The sequence below is a fragment of the Neoarius graeffei genome, chromosome 17 (assembly GCF_027579695.1).
Source record: "Neoarius graeffei isolate fNeoGra1 chromosome 17, fNeoGra1.pri, whole genome shotgun sequence".
Taxonomy (NCBI): domain Eukaryota; kingdom Metazoa; phylum Chordata; class Actinopteri; order Siluriformes; family Ariidae; genus Neoarius; species Neoarius graeffei.
The window spans coordinates 36,144,195-36,170,093 of record NC_083585.1 but is presented as its reverse complement, the minus strand read 5'-3'; the positions used below and the strand labels follow the sequence as shown (position 1 = coordinate 36,170,093).

General features: G+C 40.4%; 2 protein-coding genes across 2 annotated transcripts in view; both read right to left on the bottom strand.

Moving 5' to 3' along the window:
- Positions 1–2,161: 2,161 nt before the first annotated feature.
- Positions 2,162–9,271, bottom strand: LOC132901608 (E3 ubiquitin-protein ligase TRIM50-like). Its single transcript, XM_060944119.1, has 6 exons — positions 8,864–9,271; positions 7,829–7,924; positions 7,495–7,725; positions 6,757–6,779; positions 5,973–6,103; positions 2,162–3,427 (listed from the first exon to the last, which is right to left on the bottom strand). Exons 1-6 carry the CDS (start codon positions 9,269–9,271, stop codon positions 2,859–2,861), a joined length of 1,458 nt encoding a protein of 485 aa, XP_060800102.1. The 3' UTR covers positions 2,162–2,858.
- A 3,604-nt stretch (positions 9,272–12,875) lies between these two features.
- Positions 12,876–25,899, bottom strand: part of atp1b3b (ATPase Na+/K+ transporting subunit beta 3b) — a 38,507-nt gene continuing 25,483 nt past the window's right edge. The window contains exons 2-7 of the mRNA XM_060944120.1: positions 25,410–25,538; positions 23,236–23,334; positions 19,876–20,063; positions 17,400–17,450; positions 14,243–14,329; positions 12,876–13,933 (exon numbers count right to left, since the gene is read on the bottom strand). Coding sequence (XP_060800103.1) covers positions 13,766–13,933; positions 14,243–14,329; positions 17,400–17,450; positions 19,876–20,063; positions 23,236–23,334; positions 25,410–25,538 — 722 coding nt within the window. The 3' untranslated portion in view covers positions 12,876–13,765. The remainder of the gene's footprint in view (positions 13,934–14,242; positions 14,330–17,399; positions 17,451–19,875; positions 20,064–23,235; positions 23,335–25,409; positions 25,539–25,899) is intronic.

Below are 25,899 nucleotides of genomic sequence, written 5' to 3'. Positions count from 1 at the left end.
ATCAGATTTTCACACAAGTCCTAAAAGTAGATAAAGAGAACCCAGTTAAACAAATGAGACAAAAATATTATACTTGATCATTTATTTTTTGAGGAAAATCATCCAATATTACATATCTGTGACTGGCAAAAGTATGTGAACCTCTTGGATTAGCAGTTAATTTGAAAGTAAAATTAGAGTCAAGTGTTTTCAATCAATGGGATGACAATCAGGTGTGAGTGGGCACCCTGTTTTATTTAAAGAACAGGGATCTATCAGAGTCTGATCTTCACAACACGTTTGTGGAAGTGTATCATGGCACGAACAAAGGAGATTTCTGAAAACCTCAGAAAAAGCGTTGCTGATGCTCATCAGGCTGGAAAAGGTTACAAAACCATCTCTGAAGAGTTTGGACTCCACCAATCCACAGTCAGACAGATTGTGTACAAATGGAGGAAATTCAAGACCATTGTTACCCTCCTCAGGAGTGGTCGACCAACAAAGATCACTCCAAGAGCAAGGCATGTAATAGTCGGCAAGGTCACAAAGGACCCCAGGGTAACTTCTAAGCAACTGAAGGCCTCTCTCACATTGGTTAATTTTAACGTTAATGAGTCCACCATCAGGAGAACACTGAACAACAATGGTGTGCATGGCAGGGTTGCAAGGAGAAAGCCACTGCTCTCCAAAAAGAACATTGCTGCTCATCTGTCGTTTGCTAAAGATCATGTGGACAAGCCAGAAGGCTATTGGAAAAATGTTTTGTGGACGGATGAGACCAAATTAGAACTTTTTGGTTTAAATGAGAAGCGTTATGTTTGGAGAAAGGAAAACACTGCATTCCAGCATAAGAACCTTATCCCATCTGTGAAACATGGTGGTGATAGCATCATGGTTTGGGCTTGTTTTACTGCATCTGGGCCAGGACGGCTTGCCATCATTGATGGAACAATTAATTCTGAATTATGCCAGCGAATTCTAAAGGAAAATGTCAGGACATCTGTCCATGAATCTCAAGAGAAGGTGGGTCATGCAGCAAGACAACGACCCTAAGCACACAAGTCGTTCTACCAAAGAATGGTTAAAGAAGAATAAAGTTAATGTTTTGGAATGGCCAAGTCAAAGTCCTGACCTTAATCCAATCGAAATGTTGTGGAAGGACCTGAAGCGAGCAGTTCATGTGAGGAAACCCACCAACATCCCAGAGTTGAAGCTGTTGTGTACGGAGGAATATTTATGCAGAAATATAGAAAATTCTAAAGGGTTCACAAACTTTCAAGCACCACTGTAATCTTTACAAGTGGTGCCAGTAATCATGGAGGGCACTGTGTGTGTATATATATATATATATATATATATATATATATATATATATATATATATATATATATATATATAAATAAATCATATAATCTGTTTTAGTAAATAAACTGCACAAAAATGTAAATAATGTAAAGGGGTATAGTCCTCATCTGTCAACAGTATTTTAATGTATTTAACATTACATGTATGTAACATTTTAAAATATTGATCAGAATGTCATTTATACATCAAATTATTTCTAATCATTGCATTTAAAAAACTGTCAATATTTTAGTACTAACAGGAAAAATGAAAACTACTATAGTTAGCAGTAATGTGAGGGATGAGATTAGTGGTCTAATTTGTAACTTTTACTTAATAATAAAATGATTACATTAATATAAACATCAATCAAATTAATAATTCTCCTTAAAATCCTACAAAATTTGTGTGATTGGTGAGTTAAAAAAAAATCTGCTTAACCTACATGCTACTATTAAACTTCATAATATAACATACACAGTTAAATTGGTGTTGTAAAAGTATTACAATAAGTTTAGCATGATATATCTTAGTCCATAAAGGTAGTTATAACTACATAACTATATATAGTACTGTATATCTTGAATATAACCTTACATTTTCACTCATTAAAAAAAAAAATCAGTTCATTAAAAATACAAATCTTTCCTCATCACCTACAAAAATAAAATAAAAATCCCCAAAACACTGAGGGAAATCAATTCATTCATCTGAAATTATATTTTGTTTATTTTTACAAGGTCAAAGGAATTACAAAAATACTTGAATTAATGTTCAGGTATTATGTCAATTACTTTGGAAGTAAAATAAAATAAAAAGAAATAAAAAATCCACCCTTTTTATATCCCAGCACTATTTTGTAGATTTGCTTATGCTTAATATTGGGATTCAAGGCTGAAGGTCAAGTGGTATCTTCTTCAGGCCTCCCTGCCACAAACAAAGCAGACAAAATGCAGAAATCTAACAATAATTAAAATTAATTTAAATTTTCAGGAGCTTATCAAATCAGTGGAGAAATACAGTTTTCTCTCTGGATAATTGTAAGGTTTTTTCCCCCCATAGAATTTCAGATACCAGTATACTATCAGTAAACTATCATACACGTTCATTGCCATAGCTAGTGTTGTAGTACTCGAGACTGCTCTTGGTCTCAAGACCACTTTTTGAAGGTCTCGGTCTCGTCTCAGAGCTGACCACATTTTAACTGTGTTTTGTCTCGGTCTCAGACATTGAGACCTGGCATTTTATTACAAGACCGGTCAAGACCACAACTGTGGGGATTTCATACCGGATTTATTTGTTCACATCATTACTGTAATTGGATGCAAAACTTCCTGCTTCAAATGTGACCAATAACATGATTCATTGCTAATTTTCAATTCTTGTTACTGTTAACGGCCATCACCCCTCCCTGCCCCCCTTCACACACACTGATCTGGTCCTGGGTCTTGATACAGTTTGGTCTTGGTCATGATTTGGTCTCGATTTAGGTAGTCTTGACTACAACATGAGCCACAGCCATAATTGCTTCTAGGCTAATCTCCATAGGCTTCACTGAGTGGCCCTGGCAAGGAGATTGGCAGCTTGTTGGCACCACGCTCATGCCAGCACACGTCAAACAGTGGGTAGACCTTCCCCTGCAGCTCAGCCTGATAGGAATAAATGAATCCGAGCTCATGAGGACTGTCCGCATTATAAAACGTCAGCTCTCCTCTGTCATAGTTCAGGAAAAGCCCCAAGCGCTGTGGCTGACTGACGAGGGGCAGAATGACCCGAGGAGTGCTGAAAGCCTCATACAGCCGGCCCTCCTTCAGCCCAATCAGCCACACTCCACCCTCAGGGCTCTTGGGAAGCTTACTCTTACGGCAAGCAGTCCCTTTTATTATCCCCAGCCTCCATTTTGGTTTCTCTCCCACCTGGATCTCCCAGTAGTGCTTTCCTGAGGAAAAGCCACGGTTGGCCAGCACACAGTAGCTGTAGCTGAAACGCTCAGGATTGTTGGGTAAGCGGTTGACGAAGACTCCGCACTCCACACTGCTGTGGTCTTCACTGAGCTGTAGCATGGGGTGAGCTGTGAGAGGGTCGAACTTCAGGCATTCAGGAGCTAGAGAAAAGGGTAGAGCAGATCTATGTTTACATTTACACATTTCGCATACACTCTTACGCAGAGCAACATACAGACCTGTACTGGAATCTCCCTGCCATGTCAGTATCAATCCTGGGAATCTAACCAATCATGGGGCTGAACACTGGAAAAACATTGCCTGGCCTTTTTCCAAGTCTTCAGCTGTCCAGTTTTGGTGAGCCTGTGCCCACTGTAGTCTCCAATTTCTGTTATTAACTGACAGGAGTGGAACCCAATGTGGACTTCTGTTATTGAGGCCCATCCACCTCATGGTTTGAAGTGTTGGGTGTTCTGAGAAGGTGTTTTGTTTAACACAGTTGTAAAGAATGTTTATTTGAGATAATGTCACCTTCTTTTCAGCTTGAACCAGCCTGGCCATACTTAACTGACCTCTCATTAACGCCCACAAAAATGCTAGTAAATGATTGTTTTTGATTTTCGAAACTGTTCTTTATAAACAGGGCTTTGAACCAGAATTTTTTTCCTATTGGTTCGTTCCGAACAGAAACGGAATTTTAACGTTTCCGGTTTTGGGTTCCACCATTAAATAGACGTTCCCGAACCGGTTAGAACAAAAAAAATTTCGTTCCCGGAACGGTTAATTACGTTCCCTGTCAGCTGTTTAACAAATTGCTATAAAGTTATGTCTCTGTCTCATCCAGCTTAAGCCAAATGTAGGCTAATTCTATTACAACCTTCATTAAATAAGACAATAAATAATTCAAAACAATTATTTCAAATGTTGGCGATTTGGATTCTCAGTATGTCTTCCCATCTACACAAACAGAAAAAGTGCCAAAAATGAAAGATAATTCGTTTAGTGTGTTACCAAAGGCTAGTCAGGCCCTATAGAGGGCTACCGCATGACGTCACCGCGCCGCGAGATTTTGTTAGGCGCCATATTGGAAGACCAAGTACACATCTATGCAAGTACATACATACATAAAACAAACTACACCTGAAATGTAGCCAGGGCCGGTTCTGCCCTAATCTGGACCCGGGTGCAACATCGCGCAAACCCCCCCCCCCCCCCAAAAAAAAACAGTCTAAATCAGGACAACCATCACATAACTATAAACATTTTATATCAACTAATTTAACTAAATGGGCTATAATAAATAAGCCTGCAGGAAGCCACGGCAGGCTGCCTCAGAAAAGTAAACATTCAATGACAACTGAAAGCCTGCAGCCACGGCGGGCTGCCTTAAAAAGTAACCATTTGTCCTACCTTAAAACTCGTTTTGCATTTTCTCCCTCCTTTTTTGTATTTTCAACCCTCTGTTTATTTTCTTTCCTTTTCTGAAAACCCGATTTGTGTCCAGACATTTTGTTCTGCTACCAACGAACTAACTCGTCAGGTCTCGTCTCTCGAGCCCGCGATGATTCCCGTGGGAAGGGCAACAACTGATACATTTTTGCAAACAGCCAATAGGGAGGTTGCAACGTTCAGGCTCTTCTTTGCTCAGACATTCAGTAATGCACTTACTGAGTAATGCACTTACTCACTTATTATCACGTGGAGACATGATAGTAGTCCATGTTCCCGCTCTCTCCATTCAGTCAGCGACCGTCACACAGGAAGTGAACCCCAGCGGGTCATAGAAACTTGCGCAGGAGAAGAATGGCTTTTTTATTTGTAGGCTACTGAAACTTTGAGGAACGAAATAAAAACCGGTATTAACCAGTTACCATTATTTTTAATAAGCGTTTCTGTTCCGGAACATAAAAAATAATAAAGTTTCTGGTTTCGTTTCTGTTCCATGTGAAATAGAAAAAGTTCCCGGTTTTCGTTTTCATTCCTTGAACCGGTTCAAAGCCCTGTTTATAAACAATAGAAACTATTGTACGTGAAAATCCCAGGAGGTCAGCCATTTCTGATATACAGTACTCACTCGGATCACATTTCCCCCATCCTGACTCTAGATGTGAACGTTAACTGAAACTCTTGATCTGTATCTGCATGATTTAATGCATTGCGCTGCTGCCGTTGATCGGCTGATTAAATAATTGCAAAAATGAGCAGGGGTATGAGGAGGATTTTCCTATTAATGTGGTCAGCGAGCGTATATAGAGTTGTTTGTTTTCATATGCAAGCTAATCGAGTTCATACAGCTATAATTATAACAAAAATATGATTAGAAAGAATGCCTTTATTGTCACTGCTCAAACGTACAACGAAATTTAGATCATCATGGGGAGCAAAGCCGCTGCATACGCGCACGCCACCACTCTTGGGCACTTCAGCCCAAGGCCGTCTCATGTTAACCTAACTGTATGTCTTTTGGACTGTGGGGGAAACTGGAGCACCCAGAGGAAACCCACGCAGACATGAGGAGAACATGCAAACTCTACACAGAAAGGCCCCATTCAGCCACTGGGCTCGAACCCAGAACCTTCTTGCTGTGAGGCGACAGTGCCAACCACTACATCAAATTATCATAAATGTACATAAAAAATATTAATATGGATTTCAGCTTGGCTCTACATGCTGATTTTCTCTTCATTGATTGAATCCACTCTTTACCTGGTAAAACTCTCCTGTGTAATCGCTTCCATACAGTCATTTTGATGTCACTGTGATTAAAGCCTGGGTTAAAGCTGATGGAGCTGTAGGTCCTCTCCTTCCTCTGCTCTCTCTGCTGGCTCTCTCGAAACCTGAAACATCACACAAAGCTCTGAGTGTAGTCCAGATATTTCTATGATCACTGCAGATAAAATACTCAATCCAGTTCCTGTTAAATGACTGTTTTAATACATTCATCCCATCCATCCATTAGCTGTAGCCACTTATCCTGTCCTACAGGGTCGAATAAAATAAAAGACTCAATCCAGTTCCTGCTAAATAACTGTTTTAATACATTCATCCCATCCATCCATTATCTGTAGCCACTTATCCTGTTCTACAGGGTCGCAGGCAAGCTGGAGCCTATCCCAGCTGACTACGGGTGAAAGGCGGGGTACACCCTGGACAAGTCGCCAGGTCATCACAGGGCTGACACATAGACACAGACAACCATTCACACTCACATTCACACCTACGGTCAATTTAGAGTCACCAGTTAACCTAACCTGCATGTCTTTGGACTGTGGGGGAAACCGGAGCACCCGGAGGAAACCCACACGGACACGGGGAGAACATGCAAACTCCGCACAGAAAGGCCCTCGCCGGCCACGGGGCTCGAACCCGGACCTTCTTGCTGTGAGGCAACAGCACTAACCACTACACCACCGTGCCGCCCTGTTTTAATACATTTTTGCTCAAATTTCAGATAAAAAAAAACAGAGGTCTAAATGAAAGCGTTGCTTACCTTGGGGCAATAGAGCCATATTTCTGGAAAAAAAAAACCAGATAAATAAAAGTTGGTCCAAGACAAGATTAGTATTTTTGTGTTTCTGAAAGCAAATATATTAATATCACTTTTATTTTTGTCTAATAAAGGTGTTTACAGGAAAAGACAGATGGTTAAATTTTGCATTGTGTCAAATAATCTAAAATTACATGTTTTCTCAAGCATGAAATTAAACTTCAAATTAAACTGTGGGTAAATATCAAAATACATTTACCACATTAAAAATAAATAAGCAAATAAATAAAATAAATAAATAAATAGCCTTTTTCCATCCTTTACATAATTGTAATAAAAGTCAGCTTAGGTTTTTTTTTCCCCTCAAATGTTCGATTAAGACTTCTATTGTCCTATCAGTATTTGGTAAAATAAAGTGTTGTTTCGGAGATAGCATGATACCTCTAAAAAAAATTAACTACCGCTACACATTTCCTCATCTTAGTTAAACTGTATCTGTTTTATACACAATATCTATGAACTAACATTGTAGAGTCAGAGTTAGTTCACTGGGTAAAGACATTTTATAAGGGTATGAAGGTTTTAAAGCTGAGACTATATAGAGCGTAATACGACATGTGCAATAAGAATGAATAGAGAGTGCTGGTATAGGATCAGATTTTCCACCATCCATAGTGATACTACATTCTTTGTGATGCAGCTCCATGGCCGGTTTTATAAAAACACCCCGTATTCACTCACAGTGATAAAGTCCAGATGGCTCTCATTGCTCAGGGCTTCCAGTGTGCCTTCAGCCTCCTGGAACCTGGCCAGCAGTTGGCTCATATCGTCAGCCTGGGTCTGGATGGAGGAGATGAGAGTCGAGGCGGTGTTCTCCACCTTCTGCATGAAGCTGGCCTCCTCGAGCTCCACACAGTGTCGCAACTCCCCAAACTCCTTCCGTACCACCCACTTCAGCACATCTGACTCATTCTATACACATACACACAAATCATGCTCGTCATTTGTTTTGAAATCATGCGCCATTGTTCAGAAAGGCCTGAACCTAACCCTGACTTAATCCAATTAAACTCACTGTAATGCGAGACTTGTTGTAGGCCATTTTACATATCTGCTCTTCCAGCTTCCTCTTCTGTGTCTGAAAGTCAGTCATCAGACAGGAAATGTCCTCCTAAGGAAAGAAGAAAAGCACAATGCTCCACTGCACACTTGCTTTCATTACTTTTCTTTTTTTTTCCATGTGGCTGAATATAATAGGGGCACTCTTATTCCAGCATTCATGTTCAGTGCTGTCTTTTTGATGCAAACCAATCATGAGAGGAAATTAAATTGTATCCTTGAAAATCCAATTACAGCAGAAACAATGAATCCTCGCTATTTAAAAAAATATATATATATATTATTAAAGGCAGTTTCGTGTTATTTCTCGGCACACAAGCAACAAATATGAAAGGGCTTTACAAAGATAAATGCAAACCACTATATAGGTTTAGTGTTAATCTTTAATGTACAATCTTTAATGAAATTATTTTTAAAATTATAATTAAAAAGATACTGGGTGTTTTAGATTTCACAGATATATTTCCACTACTACAAGTAAAGAAAAAAAAAAACCTTGACATTCTTCATGTAATCATGTTCTTGAATAAATTGTACACCTGCCTCTTTACATAATAACTATAGGCTTTTCACGATCATCTAAGCAGCTTTTGGATCATCCCAGTTGTAATATTTTTTTTCAAAAATAGATCTTGAGATCAAAAGGGTTATAGTAATGCTGATTTCTTTCTTTCTTTCTTATAATTTTTCAGTTGATTTAGCCGTATGTTCTGTTCAGTGTTTTATCTGTAATATAGGGGTACATGTCTCATGCAGAAGCAAAGACTGTATACTAAGTGCAAAATTTGGAAATCTCCAACATCCTCTTACCTCATGTACAGTAGTCATGATTGGGTTTGAATTTCCTGGATAACTTAATTATTGATAACTCATAACTGAAAATGAATCGACCAGTATACTGTTGCATGTGTAGAAACGATTGTCTCAAACAATATACAAAAATCTAGCAAAATATGATTGCCCTTTCAATCAACTCTCATTGTTATTTTACCTTCATCCGGCTGTAGACGCTGCTGATCGGAGTGACCTTGTGTGCTCTGTGACTTCCAATGCTGCCACACAGTCCACAGATCAGCGTCCGATCTTCCTCACAGTACAGACTCAGGGGGTTATGGTGTTGGTTACATGCTTCTGGAGGGCCTTGACCTGGTTCAGTGATCTCTCGTAGGGCGGCCACAATGTGTGCCAGTGCCACATTCGGCGGAGGGCTGTCCCCATCTACGGGACAGCGACACACAGGACACTGGAGCTGCCCCAGAGGATCCATGTCCAAAGAACGCACACAGCCACGGCAGTACGAGTGGCCACACTGCAGCATGAGTGGCTCAGAGAAGACCTCCAGACACACAGGGCAGCGTAGTTGCTCCTCTAGCGATTCCAGGCTGCTGCGTCTGGCCATCTGACACAGAGATGGGTCCTTAAATGCCCTTCAGCACCAAGGGTTTAAAAAATTCAAATCCAGAACATGAGGTTGGGTCTAGTTCAGTTGACTGTTAACGGCAGCTTTTGTTTTGTTTTTTAAAGCTTTCCAGTCTGGTTATTGGCGTTCCTCGAAGAAGTGGTTACAGGAACTAGGTGCTTTTGATGTTTTAGGAAAAAGCCTTTCAGATAAGAGCTGCCCTCACCTTGGTTTCAACAGCCTCAGCTTCAAAGGTTCCAGTGCTGCTCTGATTCAGGGTCAGGTCTATCATAACACTAGTAAATGATACTTAAATCTCACAACTCCATGTCAACACAGGTCACCTTCAGTGACTGACTATATCAGCCACTGATTGCATGGCAGTGTAAGCTCCTGACTCGGCACTAATGTCGCTGTTATCAGACAAAAGTGAGATTACATTACTAAAAGCAAATCACAAGCTCAAAGGGAATTTCCAACACTGCACACAATAAAACATTCGCTGGCATCACAGAGCTGAATATGGGTAAAAACCATTACATTTACTCTACGGTTACTCAGATATGAATGTTTTACTTATTGGTGCCTTTTAGAGCTTCCTGACCTAGTGCTCATTCATTTTTCGCTCTCACATTATTTCACAATAAACTAGAAGACCTACAAAAACAAAAAGCCGCCTTAAAACAGGGCACGCTTTAGACAAACATTCTGGAATTTTGTTTTTTTTTATTAATACAAAACTGAATAGTAAATTAAGGCTAAAAGATTCATAGTAAACAGATAAACTCAGTACATTTCACTTTTGTTGGTTCTTGGAGGGCTGGTGTGTTTACATAGGCATGTTTGACACATTGAAGGTGAAGCTCTCATTCTGGTGTAGAAAGAAATTGCTGTGTGTTAACTTTTAAAACTAACAATTCAAAGGAAAAAAAACTACTAGTCACAGTTTACTACTAAACCTTCTTGGTACGTTTTGCAGCATGGCAAAATGGGTACGGTTTCCACCTCACAGTTTCAGGGTCTTGGGTCAATCCTGAGCTCAGGTCACCATCCCTGCATGTTCTCCAGTTTCCTCCCATATACCAAAAACATGCCAGTAGGTGAATTGGTTTCTCTGAATTGACCCTGAACATGTGTGCGCGCATAGTGCCCTGTGATGGACAGGCATCCTAAACAGCGTGTATTCATGCCTTATGCTCGGTGTTCCTAAAACAGGGTCCCGATCCATCACAATCATAACAGGAAACAGCAATTACTGAAGATGAATGAATAAATAATTGTTAAAAATGTCTCATCTCATCTCATTATCTCTAGCCGCTTTATCCTTCTACAGGGTCGCAGGCAAGCTGGAGCCTATCCCAGCTGACTACGGGCGAAAGGCGGGGTACACCCTGGACAAGTCGCCAGGTCATCACAGGGCTGACACATAGACACAGACAACCATTCACACACACATTCACACCTACGGTCAATTTAGAGTCACCAGTTAACCTAACCTGCATGTCTTTGGACTGTGGGGGAAACCGGAGCACCCGGAGGAAACCCACGCGGACACGGGGAGAACATGCAAACTCCGCACAGAAAGGCCCTCGCCGGCCCCGGGGCTCGAACCCGGACCTTCTTGCTGTGAGGCGACAGCGCTAACCACTACACCACCGTGCCTCCTGTTAAAAATGTACTTCTCAAAATCTAAATCAAAACATTAGCTTTGTACGTTATAGCATGAATACAATGCATGTAAGAAAACTAGTCATAAATTGCTGTAAGGTACATCATAAGGACAGTTTCATTCCTGCTGACGATAACAGTGCTGGACTTTTAATGCTGAGCAAACATTCTGTCAGCCAGATGGGCTGCGTTTATCATGCAGACCTGATTATGATGAATTGAGCTTCCTGGTGTCACCTACAGTGGTGCTTGAAAGTTTGTGAACCCTGTAGAATTTTCTACATTTCTGCATAAATATGACCTAAAACATGATCAGATTTTTCACACAAGTCTTAAAAGTAGATAAAGAGAACCCAGTTAAACAAATGAGACAAAAATATTATACTTGGTCATTTATTTATTGAGGAAAATGATTCAATATTACATTTCTGTGAGTGGCAAAAGTATGTGAACCTCTAGGATTAGCAATTAATTTGAAGGTGAAATTAGAGTCAGGTGTTTGTCATCCCATTGATTTGAAATCAGGTGTGAGTGGGCACCCTGTTTTATTTAAAGAATAGGGATCTATCAAAGTCTGATCTTCACAACACATGTTTGTGGAAGTGTATCATGGCACGAACAAAGGAGATTTCTGAGGACCTCAGAAAAAGCATTGTTGATGCTCATCAGGTTGGAAAAGGTTACAAAACCATCTCTAAAAAGAGTTTGGACTCCACCAATTCACAGTCAGACAGATTGTGTACAAATGGAGGAAATTCAAGACCCTTGTTACCCTCCCCAGGAGTGGTCGACCAACAAAGATCACTCCAAGAGCAAGGGGTGTAATAGTCGGCGAGGTCACAAAGGACCCCAGGGTAACTTCTAAGCAACTGAAGGCCTCTCTCACATTGGCTAATGTTAATGTTCATGAGTCCACCATCAGGAGAACACTGAACAACAATGGTGTGCATGGCAGGGTTGCAAGGAGAAAGCCACTGCTCTCCAAAAAGAACGTTGCTGCTCATCTGCAGTTTGCTAAAGATCACATGGCAAGCCAGAAGGCTATTGGAAAAATGTTTTGTGGACAGATGAGACCAAAACAGAACTTTTTGGTTTAAATGAGAAGCGTTATGTTTGGAGAAAGGAAAACACTGCATTCCAGCATAAGATCCTTATTCCATCCGTGAAACATGGTGGTGGTAGTGTCATGGTTTGGATCCGTTTTGCTGCATCTGGGTCAGGACGGCTTGCCACCATTGATGGAACAATGAATTCTGAATTATACCAGGGAATTCTAAAGGAAAATGTCAGGACATCTGTCCATGAACTGAATCTCAAGAGAAGGTGGGTCATGCAGCAAGACAACGACCCTAAGCACACAAGTCGTTCTTCCAAAGAATGGTTAAAGAAGAATAAAGTTAATGTTTTGGAATGGCCAAGTCAAAGTCCTGACCTTAATCCAATCGAAATGTTGTGGAAGGACCTGAAGCGATCAGTTCATGTGAGGAAACCCACCAACATCCCAGAGTTGAAGCTGTTCTGTACGGAGGAATGGGCTAAAATTCCTCCAAGCCGGTGTGCAGGACTGATCAACAGTTACCGGAAACGTTTAGTTGCAGTTATTGCTGCACAAGGGGGTCACACCAGATACTGAAAGCAAAAGGTTCACATACTTTTGCCACTCACAGAAATGTAATATTGGATCATTTTCCTCAGTAAATAAATGACCAAGTATAATATTTTTGTCTCCTTTGTTTAACTGGGTTCTCTATCTACTTTTAGGACTTGTGTGAAAATCTGATGATGTTTTAGGTCATTTATGCAAAAATATAGAAAATTCTAAAAGGGTTCACAAACTTTCAAGCACCACTGTATGGGCAAAAAACAAAACAAAACAACCCCCCCCAGAAAAAAAAACCCCAAGGAACTAATCACTTACAAACAACTGTGTCCATGTTTAAAATCTCCTTTATTTGAAGCTGTTTCCATACACATCTTAAGGCATCTGCACAAAGTACAGTTTCTGCAGAGGTTTAAAAAAAAAAAAAGATCACTTTCCTCGGATGGTGGATGGATTTGAAAAACGAGGTTGATAGACCTTTGTACGTGTCCCATCCTACCCCCACAATAACATTATTTCTCCAAAATCTTAAATTACATTTCTTATTACATATATAATATTATAACCTTGATTTCTTACAGCAGTCAGTGAGAGTGATGATACAGCCCAAAAACAAACAAAAAAAAAAAAAAAAGTGTCTTTAAAATCCATTAAATATGTACATAGAGACTTCACATTATGGTACTCGCATACACATACATTCTCATTCTCTCTCCCTCACACACACACACACACAGAGATACACACGGCAGGCTGCACAGCACTATAAGAGGGAATAGATATAACTCTATGCTCTGACATGTCTATTTACAGGTCCCTGCTTCCTGCACGATGTCACTAGCATTGTCTTTTATCGGGATGGTTTGAAGGTGGTTGAATGTGCACTTACTTGTATGATTTTTTTTTCCAGTGTCGGGGTTGTGGGTAAAAGGGAAGAGGCGTTTTATATATTTGATATCTAAATATATGTATATATACACACACACACACACACACACACACACACACACACACACACACACAACCATACAAGTAGCCAACTGCCCTGTTCTGAACCTACCTTCAAAGTACAGTACAGATAAATGTCAAGCTCCCTTAAGGTATCAGAAGGTAGTGTGACATTGGAGGAGCGAAGGGCTACCTCACGCAAGTGTGTGTAAGGGGAGCGGGCTGTGGGACTGGGATGCAAGTGATGGACATCGTGCAGCTCTAGTGAGCGATCCAGGCTACTTGGTCACGTGGACGCGGAAGGTGATTCGACCCAGGAACTTGTCGCGTTCGTCATTGTTGCGCAGGTTGGAGCCCTCCACCTTGCACTCGATGGTCAGGGGTGTGTTATAATCATGCTCGTTTAGCTGCAGCTTCACTGCCACCAATGGCTGCACATATTTAGCCTGCAAAAGAAAACATGAGCAATGTCCCCCCCCAAAAAAAAAAAAACCCACACCCCAGCACTTTGAGATTTTAGATGGCATTTCTGATGAGGTGAATGTAGAAAATAGTGAAACGAGTTTCACTCAGAGTCTTAAATGTGGCTGATCTAACCTGCACACTGTAATGTGACCATTCCTGATACAAAAGATTGAAAGATTTTTGCTGTAGTTTGGAACGGCTACCAGAATTACAGCTCGTACGGTACTATCATTTTCAGGGTTAATTCTGATTCTGGCATTGATATCTTAATATTCTGTTCTGATACTCACATGTGCTTTCTTGCCGTAGTAGGGGAAATACATCTTGTCAATGTGGCCCTCAGTTGGGAAATACTGCATGTGCAGAGGAGTTTCTCTCTGAAACAGAAAGTGGAGGAAGGGTGAGAATGCACGATTATTCTTTACCGAGAATGGCACTCGATGTGTCCTGTTGCCTATAGCAACAGACTCTTCTCACTCGACTAGCTGAACTGGATGATCGCCAGGTGACACTTAACAGTATGTTGTTATTCAACATACCATCAAGAACACAAAATGCTCATCTCCTGGCCCCCAGACGCACACATTCTCTCATTCCGTACAGTTCAGTACAGCAAGGCAAACACACACCCCAGCTACCTTTCATTTTACGATGCACACACATTCCTCTGACATCCACTACTCAAAGATGAGACATTCCAGTAGTTTTTGCCTTCATTTCCAAATAATACCAAATGTGTTTTCCTCTGAAAACACTTCATATCCAACTGCTTAACACTGAAGAAAATGATGGACTCACACATTCAAGTTCCTTTAGCTTTCACAGCATTGTTTAAAACCTGTTATTTTTCTGAGATGGTAGAGGAACAAACCATGGATGTGAAGGAGCTGCTACAAAAAGACTCCTTATGCTATTTTACTTTTCTTTTCTCTAAAAAGGTCCTAACATTAGTTTATAATGCAAATAATGCTCGATAATGACTTCAACGGAGACCAGAAATACTGAAATTAAATTGACAACTAAATAGCTGATTTGTTTTGAAGTCTGCTAGACATTTTCTGCAATACATCCCTCCTAAATGTGCCTGGAAATAGGCAGTCAATTTAAGAGAAAATATTCTGCAATAAGTATTTGCCCGTTTCTGATACAGCTGGAAGAGCTACTTTTTTTTCCCCCTCTTCAGAATAATAAAATCATTCATTGAACAAACTCTAGAAGCCATTAATTTAACTGTATCTATCGTTTTGGTGTGTCACTTTTAAATGCCAATAATTCATGTTTCTAGTGGTGTTTCCATCATTTTGCAAACAATTATGATAAGCAGTTATTCAGGTAAGCAGCAGTAAAAGTGCAGCTCTTCAAATGCCTCAACATGGCTGTAAAATGGGGCTCGCATACAAAGGGTTAGGCTTAACGTTGGAATTAGGTTATGACATGATCGTGTGTAATAGGTGAAGCATGTGTGAGGGTCACATCTTAAAAGTCAGATCTACTGAGAAATGCTGAACAGTGAAAGATGGGTTTACAAGCAACTGTGAGATATGAAGCTAAATAATATAAAATTAGGTTTCAATTAGAGGAACGTTATTTTGCTAAACTTCAAACTAGGGCCAGTATAAATAAAACCTCTCCGAATAAAAGTGTCGTCTTACCTGCCAAAAATTCAGGAAATTTACTCCTCTATTTGAGCAAGCGCTTCAGAAGTTACTTCACATAAATACCTCTCATCATCTTCTGAAATATTATTATTATTATTATTATTCCTGGTAAATCACTGGTGTGATCAGGCTTCGTGTGCAGCCTACTTCTTGCATGCATCCATTGGCTCCCAATATGATTTACAAATGATTTGGTTGTCTTACTTCATGCTTAAGATTTACTCTTTGGATCAACTGTTACTCCTAACACCTCCAAAAAGTTGCTCTGAGAAAGCTTAGAACACATTTTAACAGACATGTAATCAGGAGTAATGGAAGATTTATACATACCGGCCCAGCTCTCATTTTCTTAAAGCTGATCCACATTTGTACTAGTTCCGTCCTCAGCTTCCCTACAGACACCATCTCACGTTATTGAGGGCGAGTGGAATCTAAACTGATCTAATCTGCCTCACCAGCACAACAAAATAACTATTACCAAAATAGCATTACAGCCAAATATATTAATCCCAAAATGCATGGTTGTACAGAATGCAGGACAGTTGCTTAGAGTTGTTTAATTTAGCCATTTAACAGTAACACTTACTGTTCCACTGTGCGTGTACTTACTATTTCATATATTTGCTCATAACTGTAACTAAAGTATAGATTTGGAGATGAAATGGATCACTGTTGATGATGTGTCCTGTCCACTGTGGACCATTATTCATTCGGGTAGACAGTCAGGTCAAGCAACACAATCCACTCATTTACAGATTAATGCAATCTCTAATGGAAGCACTAAAGCAATAGAAGCATTAGAGCAACCTGCAGGAAATCAAGCTCTTGAGCTCTGTTAGAAAGTGAAATCAGGGGAGCAATATGAGCAGAGCCAGTTTCCTAAAATGAATAAGGCACCCTTCCTGTTGTCCTTGTATACCTTCAAAAGGTTACTACTGTTTGCAATCAAGTAATCAAAAGGAGAGGGTGTTTAAAGTCAGGAAGAACAGAGTAGGTCTACTAGGGATTGTAGGGTGACTAGCCAGTTTCCCCCCAGCTAAAACTGCAAAACATTCACCTGCTTATTAATCAAATTTGGTGTCTTTAATCATGTTAAATATGTTCAATTTCCACCATCATGTAAGTGCGTAATTGAATTAATAGCTACAATACTACAGTAGCTAGTCTATGCAAACTCAATTATATAGCTAGAAACAAACTCCAATTCAAATACAAGAGTGTGATCATTTCTTCTTCCCCAATTTGTTTGCTCAATTACTAAAAAGGATGCAAATGCCTGAATTAATTCTGCTACCTGACTGCTTAGAGTGTTACGCAGCTAAAATTTACCCTGGGAAAACGTTCCAGCTCTGAAAAAGTGTGTAACAAACCAGAGAATTTCATTTCTTTCTTCCGTTTCCTTTAGCTGGGGGTTTGAAGGTATACAGTACATCGTGTCTTGCATGAGGGAACACTAAAGTGCCAGACACAAGCAGTAGAGGACAGGAGCCGAAACAGAAGCAGCAACATTGTGAAAAAGGGTCAGAACAAGGTCCCTGGTGACAGCAGGGAGGTTGGGCCTCAATTCTTACCACAAGCGAACTGCCGATGCAGCATGGAGAGAGACCATATACAGACATGATTGAAAAACAAAATGAACACACACTCGTACATTAATTATAATGAACTAAAACAAACAAAAACAACAACAAAAAAAAACAACAACAAAAAAAAAACAACCCAAACATGCCTCACAAACATGGTTGATTATACTTTGCACATACACATGCAGGAAGGTGGTGGGCTTTACCTTAGCTGTGCAGTTGACGTACGGCTGTCCTTGGGGCATCAGACCTATAATCTACACAATACAACCAAAAAAAAAAGCCATAAGAAAATCTCTAATCATGTACCAAAAATTTCTTCTTGTACTCATTTTCAAAGTCCTTCACAAATGCAGACCAAGAACCTAAAATCAAAGCAATCCAATGAAATGGATTCAAAAGCTGATGAAAGATGAGATATAAACATGAAGATAATTAAAAGAAGATATTGTGCATGAAAGCAAGCAAAAACGCCAAACCAGGGCGCGATATTCAAAATCAATTAACGAACTTCTTTAAAAATAGTTTCATGGCTATTTCAACATAAGGCCACATTTAAATACGTGATTTTATTTTACCATTACATTTAAGGAATAGTCCAGTATTTTTCAATTCAATCTCTATCTAAAACGTCTGTAGCATGACTAAAGAGAATAGATTTGACATTCCCCTGACCCATGAAAAGAAAGGAAAACACGTTTACTAAAAACCAACTTGTAATGCAAGTCTCAGGGCAGTTGCTGGCAGCAGTGGATTAACTGCAGTCAATAAAACATTTTTGCAAAACTCTTCATTCTTCCACCAAAGATATTAGTAAATTAATTAAACTGTACAAGTCATCCTTTCAGAGCTGGGACTACATCTTCAGAGGAAAGATGATGTGGTGAAGCATTATGGGCATCTGAACACACAAGGACACCAGAAAACCTTTGGGGTTGCTCAGCTCATAATGCTCAGAATTTTTTTTTGCTTGTTCGTTTGTGAAATCTGAATTTTCTAAACATATAACTCACTAAATTTCAAGCAGACTGCTGAAATAGCTGCTCTTAGAATTGCCCTAGAAGTGAATTGAGTTTTCTTTCTTTGAGACTGGATGTGAACTGAGCAAATTACTTGTGAAGAAAAAATAATGCTGGCAAAGAGATACCCTTTGTCACATTTACGGTACATTCACACCAAACATGGAGTGTTAAAATTCGCTCCGGCTGCCCTGCAAACAAGAGTCAAATTTCATGGACGCTCTGTGACGTTGATGAAATATGCAGCTCGTTTGTTCAGAATGCTTCGTCTTGCAAACTTTATTGAAAGGGTCTGCAAAGCAAATGCACATCGACCGGTATCTTTGTGTTGATGAACCGCATAAAATCCTTTAAATGTACACTACCGTTCAAAAGTTTGGGGTCACCCAGACAATTTTGTGTTTTCCATGAAAAGTCACACTTTTATTTCCCACCATAAGTTGTAAAATGAATAGAAAATATAGTCAAGACATTTTTCTGGCCATTTTGAGCATTTAATCGACCCCACAAATGTGATGCTCCGGAAACTCAATCTGCTCAAAGGAAGGTCAGTTTTATAGCTTCTCTAAAGAGCTCAACTGTTTTCAGCTGTGCTAACATGATTGTACAAGGGTTTTCTAATCATCCATTAGCCTTCTGAGGCAATGAGCAAACACATTGTACCATTAGAACACTGGAGTGAGAGTTGCTGGAAATGGGCCTCTATACACCTATGGAGATATTGGACCAAAAACCACACATTTGCAGCTAGAATAGTCATTTACCACATTAGCAATGGATAGAGTGGATTTCTGATTAGTTTAAAGTGATCTTCATTGAAAAGAACAGTGCTTTTCTTTCAAAAATAAGGACATTTCAAAGTGACCCCAAACTTTTGAACGGTAGTGTAAGAAAATCAATTGATGAAGGAAAACAATGAACAATTTTAATTACACGTTTGGTTAAAAAAAAAAAAAAAAGATTAAACTAATGACAAACTAGTGTCGTGTCTTTTATGCTGATGTCAAGTTCGAAGTCAAGTTTCAACATGTAGTTTATTTGTTTATGTCCCTGTATGCAAACAGGGAAACTTTATTAATTTCTTCTCCACTGTAGTTTGGTTCTGTTCAAACCGTTCAAATGACTGTTCTCTAATATTCTTTAGAGAAATGCATTCTAAATTCTGATTGGTTGCTGCTGAACCACATCATAGCTCATTACCATAAAACTGCCTGGACTTCAACTTTATTATGACGCTCCACTGCCCAAGATATGTGTCACCAATGATCATGCTGCTGCTCGCTGCTGAGAGACACTGGCGTCATAGAAAGTGAACGACTTCTGGTTGTTTTGACACACTCGCTGCTTTGGTGTGAAAGTAGGGATAACACGTACAGCGAGATTCTTCCCTTTGCAGCTTATTAGGAAGCTCTGGTCAGAGCGCAGGATCAGCCCATATCCTCATCCTGTGATGCCAGGCCTAGCGCTTATAACTTTCTGATCAGGAACGCCGGGCTTTCAACACTGATCCACTACTCTTACAGAATTATGGACAATTGATAGGCATTGTAATTGGATCTTGTCCCTAAGGTGAGAATGTTTAATATTTCCTCATTAATCTATTCATCCAGAGGACTAAAACAGATTGCCAAAGATGAGAAACAATTATGTGCTGTGGACTCACCCGATTCATCTTAACCAACACACAGGGCTGTCCCTCGCTATAACCAAAGGTTGAATCAGCCAGACCAGAACACTGACGCAACTGACTGCGCTTGAACTGGCAAGCTTTTTTCTCTTCTGACTTGTCCTGCAAAAAATATTTGCCTTCTTCGCATTGCATATTCTGCTCCTGCAGTGTATCATTATAATCTGTGTGTGAGAGAGAGAGAAAGAGCATAACAAGGTGAGAATAGTAACTAACCATCACTAAGACAAATACAGTACAGTCTAGTCTGAATATTAAAATCAATACACGTTGCTATTCTATGACACACAAGTGTTTATTCTGAAATCAGGTTAATTTGCCAAGGAAGCTCAAAGCAGCACATGCTGTAGCACTCATCATCCACTGTCTTGCGGCTAACTCCTAAAAAGACAACAGATCTAGGAGCACTTCCTGAGAGAAAAGCATGTTGTGGCAGCCAGTTTGAAGATCTAGCAGTTTCCTCAAGCTGTAGGAAGGTACAAGCCATCTTGGGTTCTCGTTGCTCACTGAACTCTCAGCACATAACCAAGATAGTGGTGTTGAGGTGCACACACAATACCATTTTGAAGTGCCAATAAATCTCATTTAGAGTGCCAATAAATCTCATCTCATCTCATTATCTCTAGCCGCTTTATCCTGTTCTACAGGGTCGCAGGCAAGCTGGAGCCTATCCCAGCTGACTACGGGCGAAAGGCGGGGTACACCCTGGACAAGTCGCCAGGTCATCACAGGGCTGACACAGACACAGACAACCATTCACACTCACATTCACACCTACGGTCAATTTAGAGTCACCAGTTAACCTAACCTGCATGTCTTTGGACTGTGGGGGAAACCAGAGCGCCCCGAGGAAACCCACGCGGACACGGGGAGAACATGCAAACTCCACACAGAAAGGCCCTCGTCGGCCACGGGGCTCGAACCCAGACCTTCTTGCTGTGAGGCGACGGCGCTAACCACTACACCACCGTGCCGCCCCCAATAAATCTTATCCTGCAAATATTTTTAGGGAAAGCATGGTGGTGATGGAAGCAGCTCTGAATGCGCTAAGATCTCCGTGTCAGACAGGCAACAGCGGCCGGCAGCTGGATCTGAATGACCGTTGTCCCCAACAGACTCCTGTGCAACAGAACAGCTCTATTTAAAGACCACACTGCTCACGCCAGTAAGATATGGGCCAAGAAAGGCGGCCTAAAAATTGCCTCCTTAAAACCATCACCTCGACAGGAAACTGCATCGGTCAGGACATTCCTTCTTTTGCTGGGAAGAATTCTTTACTTCTGAAACAGGAAGGGATGCTCATTCAGATACAGCTTTTGGGAGCTCGCTCACTAGGTCACTGGGTACAAAAACCAAAGCAGCATGGAATGGATTATTTATAAGTTTCCTCAAAGCATATAAAGAAACTTAATAACCCTTTCAAAAATACTCAAACAACAACAGAAGACTCCAATGCAGTCCAAGCAAAATGAATGGTAAACCACAAAACACAAAGAATGATACGCCACAGTTAGTCTATTACTGATCGCAGGAGCTGTTCCATTACACAAGGAAAATCAGGAGCAGTCAAAATAGTGGAGGTCTGGGGAACCCACCAACTTTCTTAATTTAAACTTTTGAAATGGATCCCAGTGGTTAACATGGTTGCGTTTCCATGACAGACCCATCATCCACCATGTTTTATTTCCCACTTCAATAAAGAAAAAAAACTTGGCTTGGTCCAGACAGCATCTTTTGTATAAAGACACTGAATATTATGTGTATGAGATCATGAGTGCATGCCCCGCAGCTGACTATACGGATAAAGACAAAGAAGACTACTCTGACCCAATAGTAACATGCCACTACTGTTCACACAGGCGAGGTTTTAGGGGAAAAAATTAATTCAAATTCATTGTTCCATCAACTTAATGGTTAATATACAAAGCTGCTACACATCCACAATAGGACTGAACAGCCATTTGAAAACTCCCAGATAAAGGAGAAAACGATTTCAAATCAGTCTCTCACTGTGCTGCTTATGACCACCAGGTGAAAGAACCCATTGTTCCCTGGGCAACTGAAGCCAGAAAATCCAGACCGCATCATTTAAAAAAAAAAACCATACCAAAACATACTAAAGGGCTTCACTTCAGGTCTGTAAGATGGCCTTTATCCAGCGAGCAACTTTTGGCACTCTTATCAATTATCCCTATGCATCATTTTCATATATGTATATACTGTATTCTTTTATATCTGAACTCAAATTTGAGAGTGAGGGCAAAAATGTAAATTATTTAAAGCCTATACAAAATGCAAAGCCCAACACATCAGGAAGGTCTTTAGAGAAAAACAGAAGACTTAGGCCAAGTTTACATTAGACCGTATCTGTCTCGTTTTCTTTGCGGATGCACTGTCCGTTTACATTAAAACGCCGGGAAACGGGAATCCGCCAGCGTCCACGTATTCAATCCAGATCGTGTCAGCGCCGGTGCTGTGTAAACATTGAGAATACGCGGATACGCTGTGCTGAGCTCTAGCTGGCGTCGTCATTGGACAACGTCACTGTGACATCCACCTTCCTGATTCGCTGGCGTTGGTCATGTGACGCGACTGCTGAAAAACGGCACGGACTTCCGCCTTGTATCACCTTTCATTAAAGAGTATAAAAGTATGAAAATACTGCAAATACTGATGCAAATACTGCCCATTGTGTAGTTATGATTGTCTTTAGGCTTGCCATCCTTCCACTTGCAAGTGGTAAGTGATATGCACTGGGATCACACACACAGCGGCTCAGTCCCGAATCACTGCTTGTGCGCTTCACTCACGCGCTCTGTGAGCTGCGCAGGGCCGGAGTGCGCACCCTCCAGAGGGCACTCGCTGTTCAGGGCGGAGTGATTTGGAGCGCAGGATGCCTGCGGAGCCAAGCGTATCCGTGTATTGGCGTTGCTGTGTGCAGGTGAATCGTGTATTGGCGTTGCTGTGTGCACACTAATCGTTTTAAAAACGTTAATCTGATGATCCGCTGATACGGTCTAATGTAAACCCCACCTTACAGTCTATAATGGAAGTCTCTCTCCAAACTGTTTTGTCTTGATCCAGTCAAGTGGTTATTAATAATTATGGAGAGGATACAATTACCTTTTTTTTTTGGCTTATTGAACTCAAGTGACAACCCCGCCCAAACATTATTTCCTAATTAAACACCATCAAATACCACTTTTAGCTATTTCAAAAGGATGTCCCTCTTGAACCGTTCTAAATACTTATTTCTCAGGAGTTGTCGGTTTCCTTTAGTATGTTCATGGGTTCTCCTGCAGTTTTGCACATTTTACAAAAGGAGGCAGTACTCACCCAGAAGGAAGGTCTCCAGGTTCTGGATATACTTGCTGTACTGCTGTGGGTTAGAGAGGTTTACTACAATGTTCAGATCCTTGGGCCTGATCATCAGACCTGTAAGCACAGCAGCAAGACAAGTTCATATATTTTATGTGGTAAATACATTCACCTTTTTTCAATTCGTTTCATGGATATACTTTTCACTTTCAGGGATGCACAAAACACCAATAATATTTAAAAGCTAGCATCATTAATGTCAACAGGAACATTTAGATTTGAAGAAATCCAGGGTTTTCCAAGGACGCATAAATATAAACAAGCAGATCCAAAAATTCTCAAGAATATTTATCATCTCTGTAATAAAATACTGATAAGTAGTTATTGCTTTCACAAAGTGAACTGCAATCCGATTAGTTTAATGGGCTCCTGTTATCCACCTACTCTTTTCGAATAGCACAAAATTCAAGATGCTTTACCGCATAAGATCAGACAAGGAATGAATTGGCCTCATTGGAAAGGTGAATTAAGACAAGTCTCATCTCCTCTCATCTCATTATCTCTAGCCGCTTTATCCTGTTCTACAGGGTCGCAGGCAAGCTGGAGCCTATCCCAGCTGACTACGGGCAAAAGGCGGGGTACACCCTGGACAAGTCGCCAGGTCATCACAGGGCTGACACATAGACACAGGCAACCATTCACACCCACATTCACACCTACGGTCAATTTAGTCTCACCAGTTAACCTAACCTGCATGTCTTTGGACTGTGGGGGAAACCGGAGCACCCGGAGGAAACCCACGCGGACACGGGGAGAACATGCAAACTCCGCACAGAAAGGCCCTCGCAGGCCACGGGGCTCGAACCCGGACCTTCTTGCTGTGAGGCGACAGCGCTAACCACTACACCACCGTGCCGCCCTAAGACAAGTCTATGGCATGTTAAGATGTACACAGTTTCATTAGATTCATATTTAAAACAAGCAGACTGGAGAGCATTTTCTAAACTAAAGCAACTGTATTTTTTCAGCCAAAATATTTAACACCACATCTAAGTACAGGTTTAAATTATGTCAAAATACAGAGGCTTTAACCGAGTTGACATTCTGCACCAGTTGGATTTGACAAGACATAGAGCTAAAGTATTACTATTGCAGACTTTCCTGTAAAGTTCACTGCCTATGATAACTGGAAATTAATATACAAAAATAATTAGCTGCAGCAACATTCATTCAATCATCTTCAGTAACCATTTTATCCTGGTTAGCATCACAGTGGATCCAGAGCCTATCCTGGAGACACTGGGTACCAGGCAAGAATACACCCTGAAGGTCATTCACACATTCATTCATTCTCACCTAGGAATGATTTGGAATTATCAATTGGCATGTTTTTGGGATGAACCCACACAAACCTGGGGAAAACATGAGAAATGCCACACAGTCACACAAGCTTATGATCCAATCAGGACACTGAATCTGTGAAGCAGCAAATGCAACCTGCTGTGCCACTGGGCATCCCCGTTAAAGCAACAAAGAATATTAACTTGATGACTTGCTACCCTGTCCTACATTGGCACGTAAAACAATGCAACTCTGTTTTGTTCCAATTCCATAAATGGGCATATGCTGCCCTATAAATGCCAGTAAATATCTCAAACACTTACATATGTGAAACTTACCCAGGTGGGGTAGAATTACATTACCATATCAAGGATCATTACTGTCCGATTACAGTCTTATGAACATAATTTTCTCCCAGTTAAATGTTTTATCTGAAACCCAAACTGGAAATTCTACATTTAGAGAGTAATCCAAGTACATTAGTGTCAGAATTCATGATACGAGAGGATGTCGAAAGTGGGCACTGAGTGCATAGAACCCTTGATTGTGTTTGGTTTACATCAGAAGGATACCTAAAGGCTACTGTTTAATGGACAGCATAGAAATAGAAGACTCAGGATGAGCTTTTACAAAAGAAAGTTCAGTTCTACAAGTGCTAGTGTAATCATGATGTTGGTATAGAAAATATATTGTGAAAACTAATTACTGTACTGCAAAAAAGTAAAAATTAAAATATACAATTAATATCAAATTTTACAATTTCCTCTGATTCTGACACCTCTAGCTAATGTGTCCTTTACTTTGATCTATTCTGTTTTAGGAGTATTAGGGATAGGTTGTGACGGTATTACCTGGGTTGGTGACTCGGTCCCTGTACCTGGGAGTGTAATCATCCAGTGTTTGCAGCAACACCCACATGGTGAGAGAAAACATCCCCGCAAGGAAGCCATAGAATACCAAATAGAAGAGGAAGATGAGAGCTAAGGAAAAAAAAAAGAAAGGGAGAACTTTTTTCTAGGTTTTGGGAGAGAAAAGAAAGCCTATACGGTATGTGCACACAATCTTTGGTGTTGGTGATACATTTTGGATGCAACTGTAGAAACAATGTGAAATGAGACCATGATGATGCAATTCAAACCACTCTAACACAAATTGGACACTAGCTTATTATAAAACATCAGCTGTATAGGTCACACGCTTGTGCACTTGTAACATTAGTTGTATTTCGGGGGGGACACGACCTCTACCAATTTTTTTTCCCCCCTGGTATCATTCAATCCTTAACAGCAGAGCATTGATTAATGCTTACCTGAGTGTTTTCCATTTTCCACAAGGAGTATG

What these genes read in the sequence shown, in the direction of transcription:
- LOC132901608 (XM_060944119.1), bottom strand. Translation starts at nt 9,271, where the DNA reads ATGGCCAGACGCAGCAGCCTGGAATCGCTAGAGGAGCAACTACGCTGC. An exon ending in ACAACAAGTCTCGCATTACA is followed by an intron (nt 7,726 to 7,828) that starts GTGAGTTTAATT and finishes GTATGTGTATAG; the next exon opens with AATGAGTCAGATGTGCTGAA. An exon ending in ACACAGGAGAGTTTTACCAG is followed by an intron (nt 3,428 to 5,972) that starts GTAAAGAGTGGA and finishes CCTTTTCTCTAG; the next exon opens with CTCCTGAATGCCTGAAGTTC.